At 44.3% G+C, this 22507-nt stretch overlaps 1 protein-coding gene across 5 annotated transcripts in view; it reads right to left on the bottom strand.

The window, feature by feature from the left end:
• Positions 1–22507, bottom strand: part of Adamtsl1 (ADAMTS like 1) — a 376592-nt gene that overhangs the window by 112136 nt on the left and 241949 nt on the right. For all 5 annotated transcript variants that reach the window (XM_075945016.1, XM_075945018.1, XM_075945014.1 and 2 more), the window contains one exon: positions 6047–6257. In XM_075945016.1, the coding sequence (XP_075801131.1) occupies positions 6047–6257 (211 nt within the window). The remainder of the gene's footprint in view (positions 1–6046; positions 6258–22507) is intronic.

Below are 22507 nucleotides of genomic sequence, written 5' to 3'. Positions count from 1 at the left end.
GAGTGATTAAGCCAAAGAGCTTTCTTCTAGTAAATAAAAACAAAACCGTTCCACATGTGAAATCTGACTTTTGATCTCCGTGCTGTTACATTTATTGCTGCTTCTAAAGATAGCAGTAAATATTCTCTTCAAAGCCCTACTGAAAACAATTAACATTCTCACAGTTTTAGGGAATACATTCTTCAAGAAATATGACTCTTAACTTACATAGGTTTATATTTGAATCACAGAGATATAACATAACTGATGATTGCTGTGATATAATTTAGCCCTCTAGGCTAGACCAAAAGTGTGTGTGTGTGTGTGTGTGTGTGTGTATGAGAGAGAGAGAGAGAGAGAGAGAGAGAGAGAGAGAGAGAGAGAGAGAGAGAGAGAGCGAGCGCACATGTGCTTGTGTAAACCTAGAAAATGAAATTTTTACTTTCTGGAGCACAGTTATCATTAAATTTCCTCTTTTCCTTAATATCGCCAGGAGAGATTCCTCTCTCATATGGCTTTTTACACAGCTAAACTATGTGCAGTTTTGAATTGTGACCCTGATAAAAGAAAGGTTTACAGGGCAATGGCGAGCTTTAAGCCGGGGTGGAGTGTGTGCAGGGCTGTGGCGACTACTCCTATCTTCTCAGCACAGATGTGTGCAATATGTCCGTGCACTTGGGTGGATGTAGTCCTGGACACAAAACATTTGCAGTGCAGGAAAATCCAAGTGACACCCCGAGCAGGCCGGTTCATTTCCGCTTAACCCTTCAGCATCTCTCTCCTCTTTTCCTTACTCCCTTAAAAACGTGACTTTCAGAATCAAATCCAATGGAAGCATGCAGATGTGTGTGTATATGATGCTACGTTTGGTTGTGGGGGTGGGAGGGTGACAGAGGGCAGGTTATCAATCAAAAGGACCAATGCCACTGGAGATCAAGTGCTCGGCCAGCTGACTTTTGGGCAGAGTCCTGTTGGCTGAGTAATGACCAGGACAGTTTCTAGGTCTTGGTCCCTAGGACTGGTAAACACATTTCTTAGACTAGTCAAAGGGACTTGGCTAACACGGTAACAGTCCTGTATAACCAGGTTTGTTTATGTAGGCACCGTGTTCCTCTTAAGAAGAGGGTCAGAGTCTGGTCAGATATGAGAACAGAATCAATGTCTGGAGGGGTCGACTCTGAAGCGGGGAGGCTGGAACAGGAGAAAATAGAAGACAGAAAAGAAAAAGGCATAGGCCCTGTCTTGGAGCCCCCAGGAAGAAAGCATGATTGCTGCCTCATTGATTTTAGGACAGTAAAACCCATTTCCACCTTTGGATAATGCAGTGGATTTATGTTGTTTTAAGACATCGGAATTGTGGTAGTGTGTTATAACAGTAATAGAAAACTAATACCCAGATTAAAGAAAGCCTGAAACATAGGCAACGGAGGTAAACTGCAGATTTAAAGGTGTGTTCTCAGATTTCTTCACAATTTAATTATACAGAGTAAATAGTAAAGACAGCTTGGGAAAGGTACATTGAATATCAAACTCAATAATGGGTTTAAAGTCTCTTGGTCCCCTTCATTCCTGAGCAGCTCAAGATGGGACAATTTCAACCTCCCTGAGCCTAAGGTGGCCGAGAGAATTAAGAAGATGCATGCACAAGCGACAAAATGAGCAATCCTACGTAAATCTGGAGTGCATGCCGAATCCTGAAATAGAGCAAGTATCCAATATATGGGCATGTGCCGCTCCTCCTCATCTTCTCTGCTCCATCCACCTGCCTTAGGTGTCAGGGGTCCTCCTGGGACTTGGTCTTGGCTTCATTGACCCCAGCATTTAGCCATGAGTCATGGGCCACACCTGACCAGGTGAGGATGTGGCTGTTCAGTGGCAGCTACATGGCTTCGCTGTGGGAGATGTATCTGGTGTGTGTGTGGTGGGGAGTTTCCTGTCAGGGTCTGACAGGCAGAGGGGAGGGGATGTTCAGGAGACGGAGAGCAGCCAGATGGCAGCTGTGACGAGAGGTAGGGCAGGGGCGGATGTGCAAGGGACATGAGGGGCTGACAGGATTGTACTTACTGTCTTATTATCTGGCTGTGGTGGGTTTCTGAACACCATCCTAGTAGAAGATGGCCATGATCAAAGTGTTTCAAGGCTAATGTGGTAGGACCTGCCAGGGACCCTCAGTCACGGGCTGTAACCTTCTAATGCGAGAGCTCATCTCCTGCACGATTTCTAATACTTGTTTGCAGACAACAACAAAGATGAAAACGAGAAAGGACTTAATACGTTAAAGAAGACACAGAGGACCAATGCAAGGGAAATTCAATAATAAAACATCTAAATATATACTGGCAACATTTTCAAGTTAAATTAATAAAAATAAATATCAAAATAATTATTTTTTTCCCAAGAGAAAGGGTTTCTTTGTGTACGTCTGGATGTCCTGGAACTTACTCTGTAGACCAGGCTGGCCCAAACTCATGGACATCTGCCTGCCTCTGCCTCCCAAGTGCTGGGATTAAAGGCATGCACCACCACCACCTGGCCAAATAAATTCTTTACATAAGACCAAATATTAAAATGTAAGAGGTGCATACTAAAAGATGGGTCTCTGACAACCAAATCTAGAATTAGATTTCTGCTTTTGTCTAAAGCAAAAGTTTAATAGATAGACATACATGGGGTCTAGGCTTGGTCCCCTGCAGAACTGCATAATGTATAAATATTGGCTATTAGCCAATTTTAGGCAAATGTTCTACAAAGAACAAAGGATGCTGTGTTCTCATCTAGCAGATGGCAATTTATATAATACTGTACTTTTCTAGGAAAAAAAACCATACATATATGGTTGGTGGTGACCCTGAGGATCAGCCACAAAGGAGGAAGCCTCCACTCCCACAGCCCCATCAGGTTGCTTCTCAGTCTTAAAGGAAGGATTGGAAACCCCCATCTCTTGTTCTTTTATTGGGTGCTGAAAGGAGCCCTCGGCTGACTACTGGGGCCTGTAAGGACCATGACTGCACTCCGGGTTCCCTTATCCCAGCCGAGATGGCGGAGCAATCATAGGGCTAATCAGGCAAGGGGCCTGATACCCTAACTCATGTGTCCTGAGACCACAGCCCTTTAGCTCAGGGATTCCTGAACTTACCTCATACAACAAAAGAACCGCAGACAACAAAAACAATGGATTTCTTTTCAGAGGTGGTCAGTATTAGCTGATTGTATTGAAGAACTCACCTCGAGAAGGTCCGGGAAGCAATAGAAGAAAAATATTTTGGCTAAGCTTAATTAGATTGTAAAAGTGGCCAATGATCAAACTATTATTGGACACTCTCTGGAGGGTATACTCACTGTGACTTTCAAATTCTTTATTTTTTTAGTGTATTAAAATACTTTTGAGAGTTTTAAGCTTGGCATACAAGGATATATGTAAGAGAAATCACCAGCAGAAGAGGTGTTTAGTATTTGTTTCCTGATTTGAAAAATAGGCCTAATCCTGTCTCATCCCTAAAGGGTTTGCTAGTGGCATGAAACTGAATCGGCTCCCAAAATAGATTCATGTCTTCTTAGGTCAAGGTAGATGGGCTTTGCCGTGTAAAAATGGATGCTGTGGGCTTGCGGCTGGCAATGGCGGCAAAGCATGCTTGTGGGATGTGCACCAAGAATTGGAAAGCACACTGGGCCAAGATCATTATTCAGCAACACGTGTGGCTGTGGAGAGGAAGGCAGTGTTCCCCTGAAAGCTGCTACAAAGGCTACTTTATGATCCATAACTGCACACAGATATATCACGGAGATACAAAGCCAGCATTTCCTGGCCCGTAGGGAGGCGCTCTGTGTGTAATCATTCATTTTGTCATGGAATAAAACACTATTCACAAAGTGCTCTTCACATAAAGACCAACTACAAGCTACCCGAAATCCAGGGACTTAGAAGTCGAACAGCGGAAACCGGCGAGAGCAGAGTCCTCACTTTTCTCCTGGCACGAGTCAACAGTGCAGCCTAAAGCCAATAGTTTTCTCCAATTAGCGGCATCTCAATGCAAATGTACTAGAAGTCAGGAGACCCAGGCTCTCAGGGAGGATGCATGACCTTGATTAAGGTCACTTCTGGGTTATAGTTGTATCTTTCACAAATCAAGAGTTCTCATACGGTGCTTGTTCATATAACCATGGGACGTGCAGGCACAAAAAGTGGGGTGAAGGCCACCCCTTAATTGCAGCTTGTATAATTCTTAGTTTCCTCAAATATAAAATGAGGATAATATTACGGGGTTGCTGTGAGAATTAGCTTCAAATCTGTGTAGAATGATGTGTATTTCTTAGTAAGACACTGGTTCATAAACTGTTCAAAATATATTGCATCCACTTGACTTCCAAAAACTATCACAGAGTAGCACTGGATTAATGGACTCAGCCAAAACATACACAAGATTTTAAAGGAAATTCATGGACAATGTTTATTTTTAGCTTTTCTTTTATATAGTTATCCCTCATTATTGGATGGGACTGGTTCTGGGATGCTCCTAAGATTTGAGCTAAGACCCCAAATAATGGATGCTCTAGTCTGAATATGAAATGATATTTCTATAACCTATGACCCTCCTTATAGCTTAAATGGTCTCTACATTATTTACAGTACCAAATAAAACACAGATACTATGTATGTATTAAGAAAAATCTTAAAAGTCTATACATGTTCAGCATAGATACAAACACCACTAAGAAGGCCTAACTAAAAACCACATGGTCTATACTGGTTAAATCTGTGGGCACACAAATTATAGATCCCAAGAGTTGACCCCTACTGTAGCATTTTGCTCACTCATTGCTTTTTTTATGTTTACTAAATTATCAGTACGTGATAGTCAGGGAGAAGGAAGGAGGAAACATGGAAGCCTTGGCTTGGAAGCAACAAACCATCTCTTGGCTGCGAGGGAAGGATGCACAGACAGCTCTCCTCTCTCCTCAGCTGCATGATTATAAAATTACCATCCTAACTGGGACACTTGTAGAGTTTACAATGGGCATACACAGGGATGCACAGCCCTTCCAAACACCGGCTTACACTTGGGACCATGTTGTCACTTTAAAGCTACGTGTGATGTCCTAATTAGGAACAAATTGCAACACAAGGTTTCATCCAAACAACCAACTTAAAACTTTTTCTGTCCTTTAGAGGCATGACAAAGGTTATTTCAATATTGAGACATAATAATTTTAACAATACATCACAATAGGGCAGTTGCATTTTTATTGCTGGTTTGGTGTGTGTGTGTGTGTGTGTGTGTGTGTGTGTGTGTGTGTAGGATCCAGAAATTTTGTAAAGGGGCTGATATACAACATGTAAAAAGGATAGTTAGGTCTGTGTTCCAATAAAACTTTATTTACAAAAGGCAGAAGGTTAGGGTTAACTGTCAGACTGCAATTTGCCATCTCTTGCTTTAAAACTATGGCTTTCAGACTTTTAGAATTTATAAGATTAGCAAAAATTTAAAAAATCTGAAATTGGCTCAGGATTTCTCACTTAGATGAACTAGTAAGGATGTCCTTTATATGTGTATACATATATGGATATGACATTGGGAGGGGAATGCATTGAGGGCCATGGGAAAGCTAGGAAGGAAAAATGGGGGTAGATATGATCATATTTCATTGTATACATGTATAAAATTTTCAAAATAAACAAGAAAAGTAACCTTAAAACCTAACTATTAGAATTTTTGATAGCAGAATCTGGACAGTGCATAAATTCAGAATAATTTTATCTTTATGGAAAACCTACCATAGTGCCTTTAATTGAAATGGTTTCTTGATTGGTGACAATTTGTCAGGAACATGCTCAGATCTACAGATGGAGGGTGTGTGTGTTGTGCTTTTAGAGAACCCTGGGTTATCTCACGGTAGAAAGGACGAGGTGTTTACAATGAAAAGGCCTAAGTTTGAGGAAGGATGGAGAAGAGCTATGGAGGGAGAGATAGCAGAGCTTAGGTATACTGTTCTGGAAAAAAAAAAGTCCTTTTGTCTTGCATCACTGCTCCCAATAAACACTGCACTTGGAAGTAACGTCAGGACTCACCAGTTGCCACTGCTCAGGGTACCAGGCTGGGGGGCAATTGAAGCGGTTGCAGGCCTGTACTGTGTTCGGTTTTGGGTGGTGACACAGCTCATCAGCAAGGACAACCACCTCGTTCATCTCTCTCGAAAGTAGGTGAGAGCAGACAACATCCCTGGTCTGCAGGCCAACCCCACAGGTGAGACTGCATGGGCTCCACTTGCCAACTTCCCACCTGGGAAGAAATAAGAGAGGAAAGAGCCTGGTTGAGTTCCCATGCGAACGCTTTACAGTCGAAACCCCTCACTGGGAGTGGGGAAGGTTCTCTAAGAGGTTTGATTAGGGATTGGGTCATGATCTCCAAACCCAATCATCCTCTTCGTGCTTAGAGTTCATTTGGACTACAGCAAAGAAGTCCGCAGGACAGCCGATGCTTATTTACAAGAATCACCAGGAAAGGTTGCAACTGTGGTGACTGCGTCTATTTTGACAGAACAGATAACCCTTACCCGGAGAGGTGGGGGGAATGCTAGATGTGCACATAAAAGATTTAGGAATCATATTTTCAACAGTGTCTAGAAAGGCTAGAAAATGCTTCTCTGCTTATTTCTCTAGCTTCCATTATGTGTGAGGCGGAAACATTTGTGCTTCTTATTCATTGGTTTCAAAGTGAAAGGTTGCTGGATTCAACTTCCTTTAAGCTTCCATCATAGCACAGAAATACCTCTGTCTTATGCCTAAATATCATCACTGCCGGGGGCTGGCTAATGTATCAGAAGCAGAGACTGCAAAATAGATCAGAGAAGTAAGGAGCCAGTGGCTCATTATCTGGACAGAGAAGATGAATACACAGATGAGCCAAGTGCATGAATGGCAGGCTCCAAATGGCCATGCCTGGAGAAGTACATTTACTGTGATCTGAGGGCCTATAAAACCACCCCCACTGTGTTTTCCTGCCGACTGGCCCTCCAAAAGTTCCAGCAATAAGGACAAAGTCCAGTTGCCTGGACTCTGACTCACAAGTGTTCTCTAATGGTCAGTTTTTGGTCTTCTGTTCACCATTTGAGACACATAGGTTCTATAAAAGGGAGCCAGCCAGGGAAAGCCCAGTGGGGCATCCTTTACTACTAGGCCTGTCAAGGTTCTCTAGTGAGCCCAGAAAACTGTTTGAAAAGCCTTTAGCCTTAACGATTTCCCCCCAATTGTAACACTGAGTAGAAACTCCCATTTTTTCTTGCTACTCTAACCCCCCACTTACTTCCCCTCCCCCTTCATCAACACTATGATGAGCAATAATTGCAGTCAACTCCGTTGCTATTTCCATTTATCCCTCATGGCCCTCTAGTACTATCTTCTTTTGCAAACCGAATCAAGGTCCTGGAATAGTTTTTGCCCTGTCTTCCTGTTTCAGAATATCTTCCATGTTTATTATATATGCATTTATATCTGCTCCAGGCATGGGTCATTGTTTTCTCAACTGGGTTATAGTTTTTCTGCCTTTCAAGGGCCCTGTTGCAGTGTCTAACACCTCAGGTAGAGCCTGTGTTATTCCACTCACAGAATCCACTGGAACTCCATCTAGGTGGTTCATGGAGATGGCTAATAATTCATGAAAAACTGGCAGAATGAAGGAATCTACCACTATGGAGGGCAGGCAAATTGATCTTATTTAGTTACCTCCAGAAAGATAGGTTCCACCGATTTCCTTAATTTTATAGTTGAGGAATTGAGAATTGGTGTGGCTGAAGAATTCAAGTACTTATAATGCAGTAGTGAATCCAGGATTCAAACCTACTTGGCTATATCTGACACCAAAGTCTCTGTATTTTCTATTTATATAATGGTGTCTCCAGGAAATATCTCAAAAATCTCCAAAAGCGTTCACAAAATTTTAAATAAAAGGGGTGGGCTGAACGCATTTCTTAAGGATTCTTGTTTGAATGTCTATAAACTTTTTATTTATGGGACCCTAGCAAATAAAGTCCAAGCTTTAAAACATGTAGGTTGGAGGCAAGTGATCCATCTTTCCTTCCCATTGGATATTTGAGCACAGGTTGGACTTAGAGGCTGTCTTCCCATGAGCAGAATGAGGCCGAAGTGAGACTGTGTGACTTTATGGGTTAGATCATCCAGGGTGTCATTTTCGCTTCTGCTCTGACTGATGGCTTCCTTGCGGTGAGGAAGGACGCCACCGTGTCATGAGCATAGTCTTGAGGAACGATCCCGTAGCTAAAGAACTGAGGTATCCTGACACAATTAGTGTCCACTTGCCATTTATCTGTGAGATTTGCCTTATAAGCTAGAACCAGGCCAGCTTCAGCTGACCTTAGCCTAGACAGGGGCTGAGCCAGGTCCACCTCTCTAGGCTGCTTTCAAATTCCTTACTCAAGTAAGCAACCAGAGATGACAAATATTTAGTCTTGTAAGCTTCTAGGTTGTGTGTGGGGGTGGGTGGGGCAAATAGATTTTAAACAGCGAAAGGAAATTATATACAAGTATCTATCCCTTCCCAGTGTACACTTATTCATCCACAGAACATTCATAGGGGCACCACACATACATGCTGAGACTTAGACGTTTATCAGCAGGTGAATAAATTGTCATACAACAATGCTAATGAACTCCAGCAACAATCAAAAACATTGCCAAGTCTCTCAGACCTGAAAACGAGGGAGTGGGACCACACACACAAAGCTTCACTCCGTTGTGTTTCATTACACCAGCTCCAACCTCAAAGTCGGTGGTGTTACAGGTCAGGAAGGTAGTTGCTGTCGGTGGGAGGGAACCACAGAAGAGTGTGTCGTCCTTCTGGATGGTGTAGCCATCTCAGTGCTGGACCTGGCTCCACCTTCCGAAAGGGTTCACTGGACCAAGCTGCACACTTGGTATCTGTGTTCAGAAAAGGTGTTCCCCACACCCCTCTCATCTTCAAGTGAGAAGCTTAGGTGTGGGCATAAAGCAATGCCCGCTGTCCATGTCTCAAAAAGGAGTTGCCGCCTTAGTCCGTGCTGTCCCAAGGTTAAAGTTCGCCAGGCCCAGGCTTTTGTGCCCTCATCCCCTGCTCTTGCCTCACTCCTGGCAGTAACTCAGCAGCTAGGTCCTTGAAGCAGAGGCATTTTGGCAACTATGAGGCCAGCTGAATACTGTCGGAGAAACGCTGTCTGCCCTAATAAAGCATATTATACATTCTCCAGGAAGGAGGTCAGCAGATGCTATCAGTGTAGTAAGCACTTGGCTGACTCTGGGTCAAAAATATTTTAATCAACTTTGGCCAAAAAAGGGAGGAAGCATGGGCTCTCCTGTTTCTCTTCTAAGCAGAGGCTGTAATTGTGGGCTGTGGATCTGGCAGGCAGCTGATAACCCCTGCTCCGTATGCCTTTGACCGTTTCCAAGAGAGTGATCTTCCAGCGGAAGCCAGCTGGGGGCATGGTTAGCTCTGGCTGACAGTGTGGGGGACGCTGCTAGGCTTTCCTGGAGTGGTGGGTCCAGCCTGGCATACACCCAGTAATAAGGAGGTCAGAGCTGAACTTTGGGCGTGAGCCTCTTCTACCTCTTCCTTGGGTGAATTTGCTTATCTGTCCATCTCCATTTACAATGTCATTGTCACTGAGGAAAATTCTCCATCCATTACAGTCTCTTAATCCTTGCTTCTCTGGGGAGTCACCATATTTACAATAACATCACTACCTCAACTCAGCTCTTGTCTCAAATGGAGCATGTGACTATGTCTAATTTGTTTCTCCTGCTGTTCTCCATAGAATTGCCTCTCCCCAACAGATATACTGGTTCTAACCCACAGTAGCACGGAGTATGATGCTATGTGGGAAAGGTTCATTGCAGATGTAATCACTTCAGATAGCTCATCATAGAGAGATGCAGTAGCTCCTTCTCACTGCCATGGCTAAATACCTGATAGGAGCAAGTTAAGGGAGGGAGGCTTATTTTGGCTTACTGTTTCATGGGATATAGTTCATTTGGGTGGGAAAGTCATGCTGGAGTTTTTGACACTGTGAGCACACAGTTAGGGGTGTCTAACAGCCTCAGACTGGAGGCAGAGAGCCGAGACCAGGAGTGAGTCTGTACTAAACTCATCCTCAAGGGACACCTCTAGTGACCTTAAGTCTGAAAGGATCTGTACCATCACTCACTGGGGACCACCTGAGCCCGTGGGGGAACATTGCACCGTTAAACCCAGTACACAGCAGTTTCCTTCCAGGTTAAAGCCTTCTTTCTCAGAGAGAAACTTGGGACGGGATGAAACAGCAGGATTTTAAGGCAGGATGTTTACAGAGAGGTGAAATACTCCACCTGCTGCAGGAACGCTCCTTGGGACAGGAAGCACATAACTCAAAAGAGCTCTGGAAAGTCCCAGAAGCAGACCAGACTCACTATGCTCCTCCCTCCCCAGGCATATATAAAGCACGAAGAACTGTTAAGAGGTGCTTTTTTGTTTTTTTGGTTTTTTTGAGACAGGTTTCTCTGTAGCTTTGGAGCCTGTTCTGGAACTAGCTCTGTAGACCCGGCTGGCATGGAATTTACACAGATCTGCCTGCCTCTGCCTCCCAAGTGCTGGGATTAAAGGCGTGCACACCCCAGCCCTACTGACAAGCCATGTTGTGAAGAAGACTTTCAGACAAACCCAGAGGCCAGCTTAACATCTCAGAAGAAAGTGGGAGTGACTGAGCCATGTGGAAGAAGCTCTGACCAACTGAACCGCGTAGAAAGGCCACTCTCCAACTTGTTCAGCTCCCAGTGGGCAGTGCAATGTGCTACAGGTGTAGGACCCAGCCATGACAAGCTCAACAGAGGCCTGAGTCTCAGTGGTTTTCCTAAGGCAATACCTGGGTGCAAGAAAGAGCACAAACTGAGACCACTCAGGCACCACCCAGGAATGGACTATCCAAAGGAAATTCCTAACGTTCCAACCATTCCAAACATTGTAGATAGGATCACCTGCCAGCAAACACCCTGCTCAGGTAACTTTTCTGTTTTTTTTTCCTTTAAATAATGCCCTCTAGAAGGGCGGGTACCTCCTCTTGCTGGTGCTACTGCACTGATTAGGTCTCTGCCAGCTTGTATTGTGCACACAATAAACTTTGCTTTTGCCTTAAGCCTCTTTCTTTGTCTTACTCTGTTACCACAATTCCAGGAAACCAAATCTTTGGAACCTCAGCACTGGCAAGGTACCTGGAACAAAGCAGGTGCCCAGGAAGTACGTGCCGACTCACACTGAGCTGCGTGCTTGGCTGTGTGCATCTCTGGATCACTTACTTGCAGTGGTGCCCCCCTTTGTATTTTATTTATTCTTTTATTAATTACATTTTTCATGTGTTTTACATACCAACCAGTTTCCCCCACTCCTTTCCTCCCATTTCCCTCTCCCTGTCTTGCCTCTGATCTACCCCCCCCCCCCATTCTCCTGCATCTCTCTGTTCAGAAAGAGGCAGGCCTTCCATGGGAGGCTGCTCAGGTCAGCTGTCTCTGTGGGTTCCCCACCTGCGTTCCCCCTCCCATCATGACCTAAACTCTCCTGGCTCATACAGTTCCTCCTTCCTCTCTTCAACATGACTCCCAGCCCAGTGCTTGGCTGTGGATCTTTACATCTGCTTCCATCAGTTACTGGATGAAGGCTCTCTGATGACAATTAGGGTAGTCACCAATCTGATTACAGGAGATGACCAGTTCAGGCACCCTCTCCACTTAGCTGAGGTCATCCTTGTGGATTCCTGTGCCCTTTTAACAGCCCACTTCCACTGTCAGCTGCAAAACTGGCACCACACATGACAGTGTGCTATAACTCTTGGTGACAGTGAGCCTAAACTGATAACCTTTTGATAGACTGAATCCTATTTTATGTAAATATTTACATGTTTTATTGTGATGCTTTGACCTACTGGAGTTGGGTGTGTGGTTACCCTCTCTTCTTCCTGCAGAATATTGGGGCAGCTATGTGATGTACGTTTTAGCCATTCTAACACAAAATTCCTGAATTCTGAAACTCCCCTGCAGCAGTGCTTTGGGCTGGCAGATCCTGGTGCCAGGCTGGTAGCTCTGCTTTCTTTCAGCTTCTAGGTTTTAGGTGTTTAGCTCATGGTTGGGACCTCGGCCAACATGTCAGAAAGACTCTGGTTTCTCCAGCTTTCTTTTTCTTTCTCTACTTCTTTCTGTTGAACCCTTTGTCCTTTATATTACTATCCATTTGTCAAAGCCTGTTCGTAGGTAGAGAAGATTCTGGGGATGGAAATACTTTAGTGGATTCTCCACACCTGCCAAGCTCCAGAGTCATTGACTCCTACTCAAGGATGACAGGCAGAGGGAGGGCAGAGGGTGGGCAGAGGGTTACACTCCGTCTTAGTAGCTGGAGCTGTCTTCCTTCCCACTGACAGCATCACATGTGCCTAAGGAGACATGCCACTGAAACTCAACATTACATAGACTTGGCTTTACAGTCCAGCCTACTGACTGGCCCGATTACCCTACTAAGATCTGGTCGGCTTGAGGTCTTGGGATGGGCAAAAGCCATAGTGTGACAGTAGCCCTACTGATACCTCAGGTGACCAGCACCAGCCGCAGTCACTAACGTTTGCACAGCCCTATCCCAGCCGAATGCTCTAAACACACCACTCCTTTCATTACCCCCACAGCCCTGTGAGAGAGCCACAGGTTAATGTCTCTGTTATAGCGGGAGCCCAGGCCTGGAGATGAGTGAAGGGCTCCACATACTTACATCAGTATCACCTATAGCACTTCTAAGGCACTACGACTTGGACCCAGGCCGTGGAAAACGGAGCTGCCCTCTATTATAGGTCAGCACAGTGGATTTGCATTTCTCAGCTCTGCAACATCCAAGCTTTGTTCACTGAGGCCCCAGTAGGACTCAAGGGCTGAGCTGATACACATGCTTGCATATATGACCCTGTGGAAAGGAGACTTGAGTGAGCCAGCCAAGGCTCTGAGGCATTAAGCCATCTGTCCTAAGTTACACCGATAATAAACAAGAGAGTCAGGATTCAGACTCAGGCAGCCCGGCTCCTGCATACTTCACTATTAAGCCAGCCTGTCTCCGAAGGCAGGATAATTAACACTGCAGAACAAAGAATCTTTGAGTGACCAAGGCCAGGATCCCTTTGCTCGGAGTCTAAGGAAAAGATAAATGGCGGAGCGGCAGCACTATTTCTTAGTAATACAAATAAACACACTGGCACCACCCAGGCCTCGCACACACTTGCAGTTGGCATTCCAGGGACGTGGCCATTGGCAGCTGAATGGGCAAAGGTAGAGTGTAGTCTGCCAGAGAGATGCACTTGGCTTTTGCAAATGTGGCCTTTGGAGCTAAGTGGGCCATGGAAGCCCGTGGTGGTTGACTCTTGTGAGCAGCTTTGTTTGCATTAGCTATTAAGTAGAAAGACAGTTTACATTCCTTTGGACAGGGCTCTTTGTGAGAGTTGCCAAATCTTCTCTGCTCTTCTTTTCTGAAAAGGTACTGCCCTTTGCTTCCCAGAACCTCAGAGTATAAAAACACAAGTCTTTCCCTGCTTTGCCCTATTAAAATCATAAGAAGCCTCTCCTGCCTTAACCTGTATGGAAAAGTAGACTTGAAGTTTTATCTAATAATTTAAAATGTAGTTTTTGTTTGCAGGAAAAATATCACCATAAATTTTAGGTCTTTGTTAGAAGTATTCTTCAAAATTACATGTTAATCTCCAACATGACATCTCTATCTACTATTTATATCATGAGGTTTTTTTTTTAAAAAAGTAAAGTTCCTTAAAAGTCTTTATTTTCCTTATAATATATCTGCGATCAGAAGGCAGACAGTAAATTGGACACCATGGAGTGTAGTCAGCTCTAGAAAGATTAAAGTAGGGTAGTCAGGCAATGTTCAGGATCCATTTCCTCTGTAGTTTCTTATTAGTGGCTCCAAATTTATCTTCACACCTTCCAGTACCCAATCTATCCATCACCCCCAGTTTCTACAGTGTTTGAGTCCTTTATCCATAGCCCAAGCTCTCACAATGTCAGCCTCTATCCATTGCCCCTAGATACCACAATGCCAGACTCCTCTATCCATCACCCCCAGCTCCCACAATGTCAGACTTCTCTGTCCATCACCCCCAGCTCCCACAATGTCAGACTTCTCTGTCCATCACCCCCAGCTCCTATAATGTCAGACTTCTCTGTCCATCACCCCCAGCTCCTATAATGTCAGACTTCTCTGTCCATCACCCCCAGCTCCTATAATGTCAGACTTCTCTGTCCGTCACCCCCAGCTCCCACAATGTCAGACTTCTCTGTCCATCACCCCCAGCTCCCACAATGTCAGACTTCTCTGTCCATCACCCCTGGCTTCCACAATGTCAGACTTCTCTGTCCATCACCCCCAGCTCCCACAATGTCAGACTTCTCTGTCCATCACCCCCAGCTCCCACAATGTCAGACTTCTCTGTCCATCACCCCCAGCTCCCACAATGTCCGACTTCTCTGTCCATCACCCCCAGCTCCCACAATGTCAGACTTCTCTGTCCATCACCCCCAGCTCCCACAATGTCAGACTTCTCTGTCCATCACCCCCAGCTCCCACAATGTCCGACTTCTCTGTCCATCACCCCCAGCTCCCACAATGTCAGACTTCTCTGTCCATCACCCCCAGCTCCCACAATGTCCGACTTCTCTGTCCATCACCCCTGGCTTCCACAGTGTCAGTTCAGTGTAAGTCTGGTCAAGCATGTCCTCTGATTCAAAATTTCCTTTGGGAAGAGACACCCTACAGAGAGGGAGAAAAATATTTACCAGCTATTTATCTGTCAAGAATTTAATATTCAAAATACATAAATAACTCAAAAATATCAAGCCCCCAAAGAACTACTAATCAAAGCAATAAATGAGTCAATCAGTAGACAAAAAAGTAAAAATGACCTCCCCCAAATACACAAAAATATTCAACATCCTTAGCCATGTGTGTGGAAGTGAAAATCAAAACTGTTGGGTTCAGATGGTCTGAAATTCCTTTCTTGGGCACAAACTCTGACCCAGATGTGGTTCCGTGACTGTGGAAAACTTCAGGCACAAAATAAAGCCTAGGAGGAATGGCTTCTGGGGCAAAGCAAGGGCACAATGGCAGAGAAGTGTCAAAGGAAGAATTCAGATAAGGGGGACAAAGATATGATTTGCTCAGGCTCTGTTGGCAATGGGATTTTTAGCACCAGCTAATCAATATGTAAACAGTGGTGTGAAAGTAAAAAATTGTTCACTCTTGAAGAGACTTGTGTCTGTGTCTACTGTTACCCTCCTTTCCAGGTTCCTGTGATGCCCATAGCTGGATGCAGCTAAAACAAAACAAAACGACAACAAACAAAAAAGAAAACCTATACTGAGGTTCTATCTCATTCATGTCAGAATGGTTATCGTCAAGGAAACAGAAAAGAACACAGTGGTGAGAAAGTAGGAGATAGGATGGTGATGGTAGCCAGTGTACTACTGATGGCAATGGAAACTAGTGTAGTGTTGGGGAATAATCATTTGTATTCTGTGAAGATGTGCTGCTCTCATTGGTTTAAAAAGAGCTAAATGACCAATAGTAGGCAGGAAGAGGTTAGGTGAGACTTGCAGACAGAGAACACTGGAATGAAGAAGGTGGAGTCACCAGGAGATGGAAGGAGAAAGAAAATAAACAGGCTGTGTTAAAGAAAGGTACCACATGTGTTACAACATAGATAAGAAATATGGGTTAATTTAAGGTGCAAGAGCTAACTAGTAACAAGCCTAAAGCTATCAGCTGAGCATTTATAATTAATAATAAGTCTCTGTGTGGTTATTTGGGAGCTGGCTGGTGGGACAGAAAATTACACCTACGGTGTAGTCATTATGAATTTTTTTCAAAATGAAAATCACCCAGCTATATCATTCCTGAGTATGTAGACCTGAAGGAATCAAAATCAGTGTACAATAGCACACTATACACAAGTGTACAATAGACACTTGCACACTCATAGTTTTACAGTACTATTAACAATAGCCAAGTTGTGAAATTAGTCTAGGTTCCCATCAACTGATGGATGGATACAGAAAATGGAGAATTACTCAGTTATAAAGAAGAATACTGTGTTGTCATTTTCAGAAAAATGAATAGAAGTAGAGATAATCATGGTAAGCCAAAAAGATACTGAGAAAGACAGCTATGTTTTCTCTTAGGAAAAGGACCTAGGCTTTAAAAAAGTCAGACATAGAAGTAGAATGGAAATTGTTTGGATAGAGGAAAGGAACCAGTGGATAAATGGACAAGAGAGGAATGTGTGCAGGGGTGTGATATGACCAAAGTATATGATGTACATGTTTGAAAAGTCATAACGAAACATGTGAACAAACGTACAGTGAATATATGCTAATGAAAATATCTGAAAAACAAAGACAAATATAGAATGGGAACAATTTGGGAGGAGGATGGAGATAAGCCGAAAGGAAGAAGGGATCAAGAGATGGTCCAGTTGGTGGCAAATGTGACCAGAGTGCATTGTATATATGTGTAAAAGTAGCATAATGAAAGCCGTTATCTGGCAGAATAGCGTGCTAATTAAAGACACTACCATATGCAGTCAGAGCTGAGCTGTCAGTGGGGCAAGCAGCTAGTCTGACCAGGGCTCAGCTTTGGTAGAGAGTGGGGAGCATCCTAGCCTGGAGCTGAGTACTCGGAATGGTCGCTTCCTCTCCTCTGTAAGGGCTGCACTTTAGCATTGGTGGGGAGTGGCTCAGGGGCGTGTCTCACAGTTCATCACTGGGCCAGGAGAGCTGGAAGTCAAACATTGAGAAGACTGAACAAATAAACACAAAAATCTGCAATGTGAGCCAGGTTTCTTAATTGTCTCTGAGGGCAGTTGCAAATACGTGAAGGGGGCAAAACCAGTCCTTGAAGAACTGGGTTGGGTTCAAAAGCAGTGTGTGTGTGTGTGTGTGTGTGTGTGTGTGTGTGTGTGTGTGTGTGCGCTGTACGGATCTTCCTGTCTCCACCTGTCCAGTGCTTGGATCACAACTGCATGCTGTCATGCCTGGCTTTTTATGTGGGTTCTGGGGATCCAAACTTTAGCAACTTCAGGTCCTCATGAGTGCCATGGCAGATCCTCCCTCCTGCCCCCAACTCATTGCTGTTAATAAGCAGGTACAATGGGCATGAGCAAACACACAGATACGCACATAACACTGTCTAGCTCTTTTCACTGACAGCCCTAGAAGTGATGACATCCTAGCGGCATCAAGTGTCTAGCCCTCAGGATCTCTTCAGTGGAGACTCTAGTTCTATTCCCTAACAAAGACAACTACTCCTATAGAAATGACTCACTGCAGAGCAGGCCTGGGAAGAAAAGCAGTGAGCTTAGGACATCTTGTTACACCAGAAAACTGGGAGGTACTTCAGAGTGATGGGGTTTTTCTAAAAAGGACACAGAAGCTAGCTAGAACGGGTCCTATTGGCCATGGACTGGGACAATTTGATTATAATGGACGTTAGCTCTTTGAGCAAAACCAGTAAGATGAGAAAACTGTGCCATAGCAGAATGCCTATTGCTAACCTGGAAGGAATGATAGAGTTTGTTAAGCCACCATCTGGCAACCATGATAATACCAGTTGAGTAGGTAAGAATCATCCATACACAGTAAAGTTGGCACCCAAAGGGCTGATGAGCAACAAGAGCTCTTATGAGTATCAGGTGATCTGTCTGCCATCCTCTGAGGGTACCCTCAGAATTGTGTGCTGGGAACTTAAATCCCCAGTGTTGAGAGGTGGGGGCCTTTCGGAGGTGTTTCTGTCACAGATCTCTGTCTTCATGAACAGACAAATGCCAGCACGAGAGGCTTCGAAGTGGACGCTCCTTCCTTCACTCCCTGTCCAGATTCCTTCTGTAGGAGGACACAGCACACCCCACATGTGTTGGTGGAGCTCTCTAAACAGCAGCCCTCCCAGCATGCCAGGGTCTTGATCTTGGACTTTCCACCATCCAGAAGGGTGAGGAATTTCCCTTCTTTATAAATAACCCTTGGACAATTTGATAATAATGGATGTTAGCCCTTCGAGTAAAAGGTATTGTATTTGGTATTCTGTTCTATCAGCATAAGTGGACCAAGACATTTCCCACGAAACACTTGCTATTAATGCATATGGCAGACTTTGTAAGTTATAAAACCCATCAGTTTGGCTCCATGTCCCCCACAGTTAAACTTCAAGTCCTTGTATAGCCTCTGAATTGCCTTTCTGGGCTTGGCTCAGGTGGCTATGGCTCAACCGTACACCAGCATCTACTGACAAACTAGGAAAGTCCAGCCCCTCAGGTGGGCTCCTAGCCCCTCCCCTTGGTCTGTTCTTTCTGATCTCTGTCTCTTCTGGCCAGGGATGGGTCCTTCCTCCTCAGTGAGACATTGTCTCTTCACCAGAGCGCTGTTTGCTTCCTTCCTTGGCCTCACATCCATTACACCATTGTTTGTTCCTTGGATTCCTTTCCTAGACTGTGACTAGGGTCACCGGGAACCTTATACGTCCCAGCATCTTTGGGAACTAGACTAGGGCCTGTTGCTCAGCGAGGCCTGTGTCACCTTGGCCTTGGGCTCTGGGATCAGATTAGTCATAGATGGCTTGTACTTTTCTACTGTTAGAAAAATCTTAGGAAAGTTATCTATCAACTTTCCACATTTAAAACAGGAACAACAGAAATTCTGATTTTAAAGGGTTGCTTTGAGGTTAAAGTGAGAACTTCTGGTTAAGAATCTAAGTCAGGGGCCTGGTACAGATAGATATAAGATAGCAGAAAATTTCCTTGTTATGTGCTTATACCAGCTAACATGGGAGAACAGGGTAAACAGTGTATAAGGCTTCGTGGGACCTGCGAGAGAAGGGAGTCATGGTTGTGGCGATGGACACTGGGGGAAAGGCATTTGTGACATGTTGGACTTAACTTTCTTAATATTCGCTGCCAGAGGGGTGACGAGACATAAATGGGAAAAGTGCTTACCCAGGACATGGAGCAAAACTGTTGGGTGGCAAGAATGCCCTGATTGCCAAGACTGTGCGAGTTCAGAAAATGTGAGACACATTTGCCACCAGCGTATTTACATGGTTCAGGGGTCTCACCTAATCCTCCCAACTCAGAAGTAAACAGAAAGGTGTCAGCATCTTGATGTGTATGTGTGTGTGTGTACACATGTGTGGGGGCCAGAAGACAACCTCAGGTGTCAATTTCAAGGAGTCATTTACCTTTTTAAGGAGTAACTTGCCAAAGTAGGTTAGGGCAGCTGGACAGCAAACCTCGGGGATCTGCCTATTTCTGCCTCCCTGCACTGGGATTAGAAGTATGTCACACCATGGCAGACTTATTTTTCATAGATCCTGAGGATTATAGATAGGCCCTCATGTTCAAAAGGCAAGGACTTCATGGCTGAGATAGCTCTCTAGTTTAGCCTCTTTAAACAAACTTAGAAAAAGCAGTTTTCTCAGCGTTGGGCATTGAACTCAGGCTACCCTTCCCATACTGCTCTGTCCCAAAGGACCAGAGGAGTAGATCATTGAGGGTTACAGAAAGATAGACAAGGAAGAGAGGGGACGCCATTACACACAGCAACAGATGGATGTGTTACTCATCTCCCACAATCAGCACGCTTTAGAAAACCCCTCCGTGGGGTCTAGAAAAAAACCCCACAAACATCAAAGGAGATGGCAGACATTAGAGAGTAAAGCCATGCTAGAAGGCCAAAAATTAACCAAAAGCATATATGATAAACAGTACCAGGAAAACCAGGGCTCGCTATAAAACTGTAATTGCTGCAGCTCAGGAACTAGGAGATAGAGCCCTGCTTCTTTTGGAATTGGGCCTGCTTGGCATGAGGTTTTGGCTCCATAAAAATAGTCACAGCCAAGATTACCAAACACCTGAGGTGGCAAGGCACTGACTTACACATGAGAACTGTGTGGCCAACATGAATGCTTTCACCATGCCAACTGCCTCACCATCTCAACCAGTTTTCAAAACAAAAGAAACAAAGGGAGGCGATTAGCATTACAAATCATACTAGTTAAGCTTTTATGCTAGAATTAAGAAATCATTCATTATTATTTTATGTTTATATGTGTGTGCCCGAGTGTGTGGATGTACATCACATGCATGCAGGAGCCCGTGGAGATCAGAAGAGAGGCCAGATTCCCTGGGACTGGACTAAGAGACTGTTATGATCTGCCGTGTGGGGCTTGGTCCTCTGCAGGAGCATAAATGCTCTTAACAACTGACGCGTCTCTCCGGTCCCTATGACTGATATTTTTAAGGAACTGAATAGTCTGTGAGAATAAGTCATGTTTATGGCATGGCATCTCCTTACTGGCATGCTCTTTACCTCTATTATTTCTCTCTCATGGCGCGGGCAGCAGCAGGAGAGTACCAAGACTGGTGACAGTCATACAGGACATCAGCGTCTTCTCTCACCTCCACACTCGTCCACAATCACCCACGTGCCTACTCACCTACACACAAGTTGATTAATTAGAACATCTAAACTTCCATATTTTAGTTGGCTTGTCTAGACTCCGAGGTGGAAATTTCTGATTCCAGGTTTCCAGAGTTGTTTTCCTGTGGTCCAAGCCACAGAATGGACTTCTGGGACCATCGGCGTAATGCTAATTGTTGTTTTACGCAAACGTATTTTTGTTATTTATCTCAAGTTTTCTTTTTCTCGGTTTCATCTTACATGACTAGTGTTTGTATACTAAACTCCCATAGTGAAGCCTCTTCTTTTTCCCTAGTGATCAAATAAACTGAGCTTCTTCTGGGTCCAGTCACTTCCCACACACTCCTTTGCTTTTTCACTTTTGAGCATTTATTTCCAAAATTCCCTGCCTAAAGCCAAATTCCCTGTTCCTACCCGAAGGTCTGATTTGAGCCCTCCTTTTATCGTGTTCATGTACATTGCTATTCTAAGTTTCAGATTACTTTATGATCCCATTTGGCTATTTTTTTCGTACTCATCATTCCAAGTAGAGCACAAACTCTTAAGATTTGGGATGCAGTGTTTCAGAGTTAAAAAAATGATTTGATATCTATCATGTCAGGACGGACATCTCTACATACACAGTGACTTGCCAGTGGTATTTCTCATGGAAATGCTGCAAACCTAAGCACTATATTTCTCTCATGGGTTGAACTGTGGCCGCTATGTGTATGGAAAGGGCCCAACTCCTGGCATAACCCACCAGAGTGTGATCTGGTTTTACAGAGCAAATTTTAAATGAGGTCAATAGGACAGAGTCTAATTTAAAAGGAATGGTCTATTTAAATGGTAAGTTGAGCATGGAGACATATTTGAACAAAAAAACATGGCCACACCCAGGAAGAGCATATTCCAGTCAATAATAACTGCTGAAGATTGCTGCAAACCCTTAAGTTCCAGAAAGAGGTAGCCAGTGGCCCTCCCTACAGCTTCTGGGGAGCACGGCCTTCCACATCTTCAGTTTGGGTGTCGGGCTGTGGAGTGAATGGTTACTAGGGAGGACTCGGTGCGTTCAGTGGGGAAGGCCCAGAAAATCAATAGGGTCCCTGGAGTTAGCGCTCATGAGCAGTTTTAAATTTGCCTATTGTACACGGACACTTACATTTATAAGTTTTCTAAGTGAAATGCTTGTGAGTGTCAGCCTTTGGTGTCAGGGTTCAGAGAATTGGCTTTATTATCTGTAACAAGGTTGTGCCTCCTCTTTTCTCACAATATATTTTGAAGCCTTATAAGACTATAATAATCTCAACTAATTTGTCCAATCACATGTATAGCATGTTTGCAACTGTGCAGTCATAGCGCAAAGCCTAGTGCTATAGATTTCAAGTATCAGGCCAAATAATTGGAACACAGAGACTTAAGATCCTTGATATTAATGACCTTAATATAAGCTATCCATTTACTTATTCATCTTGGGACCTAACTATTGAGTACCTTTGTGGGCTAGCACCCATGTAAAGGGGTAAAGTCGTAAACAGAACTGATAAAAACCCTATTCCTGAGGCTCCCAGTCTAGATTATGAAACCAGTAAGTGTGAGGGCACAGAATATAGGCTGAGACATCAAGAGAGACAAGCCCTGGAAGGGCTTTCAGAGTTAGTGAGTGCTAGGTTGAGTCTTGACATGCAAGTGATAGTCAGCCAAAGGTGTAAGCAGAGACAAGTGCGGGCAGAATGAGGGGTGAGAGCGCAGGAGACGTTTGGAGAACTGGTGTTCTTAATCCTCAGCTCAGAGTTGGGAAGAATATTGAAAGTTTAGCATATCCCTAGAAACTTGAGGCTCTTACTCATCTTGTCTTTCTTCATGTACCCGTGAGTATACAAGAGGGACTGGAGAGCAGAGGTGCTCTGGGCCACCAAATCCTTCACGACAACAGTGACTTGAGATCACTGCATTATAAACCCATGGGTCCTGGGCTACTCCTGGATAGGACATACCTAATGATCAACATCTTTTTTCCCCGGCTGT

This window comes from Microtus pennsylvanicus, chromosome 13 (genome assembly GCF_037038515.1).
Source record: "Microtus pennsylvanicus isolate mMicPen1 chromosome 13, mMicPen1.hap1, whole genome shotgun sequence".
Taxonomy (NCBI): Eukaryota; Metazoa; Chordata; class Mammalia; order Rodentia; family Cricetidae; genus Microtus; species Microtus pennsylvanicus.
This window is presented reverse-complemented; position numbering and strand designations above follow the sequence as displayed.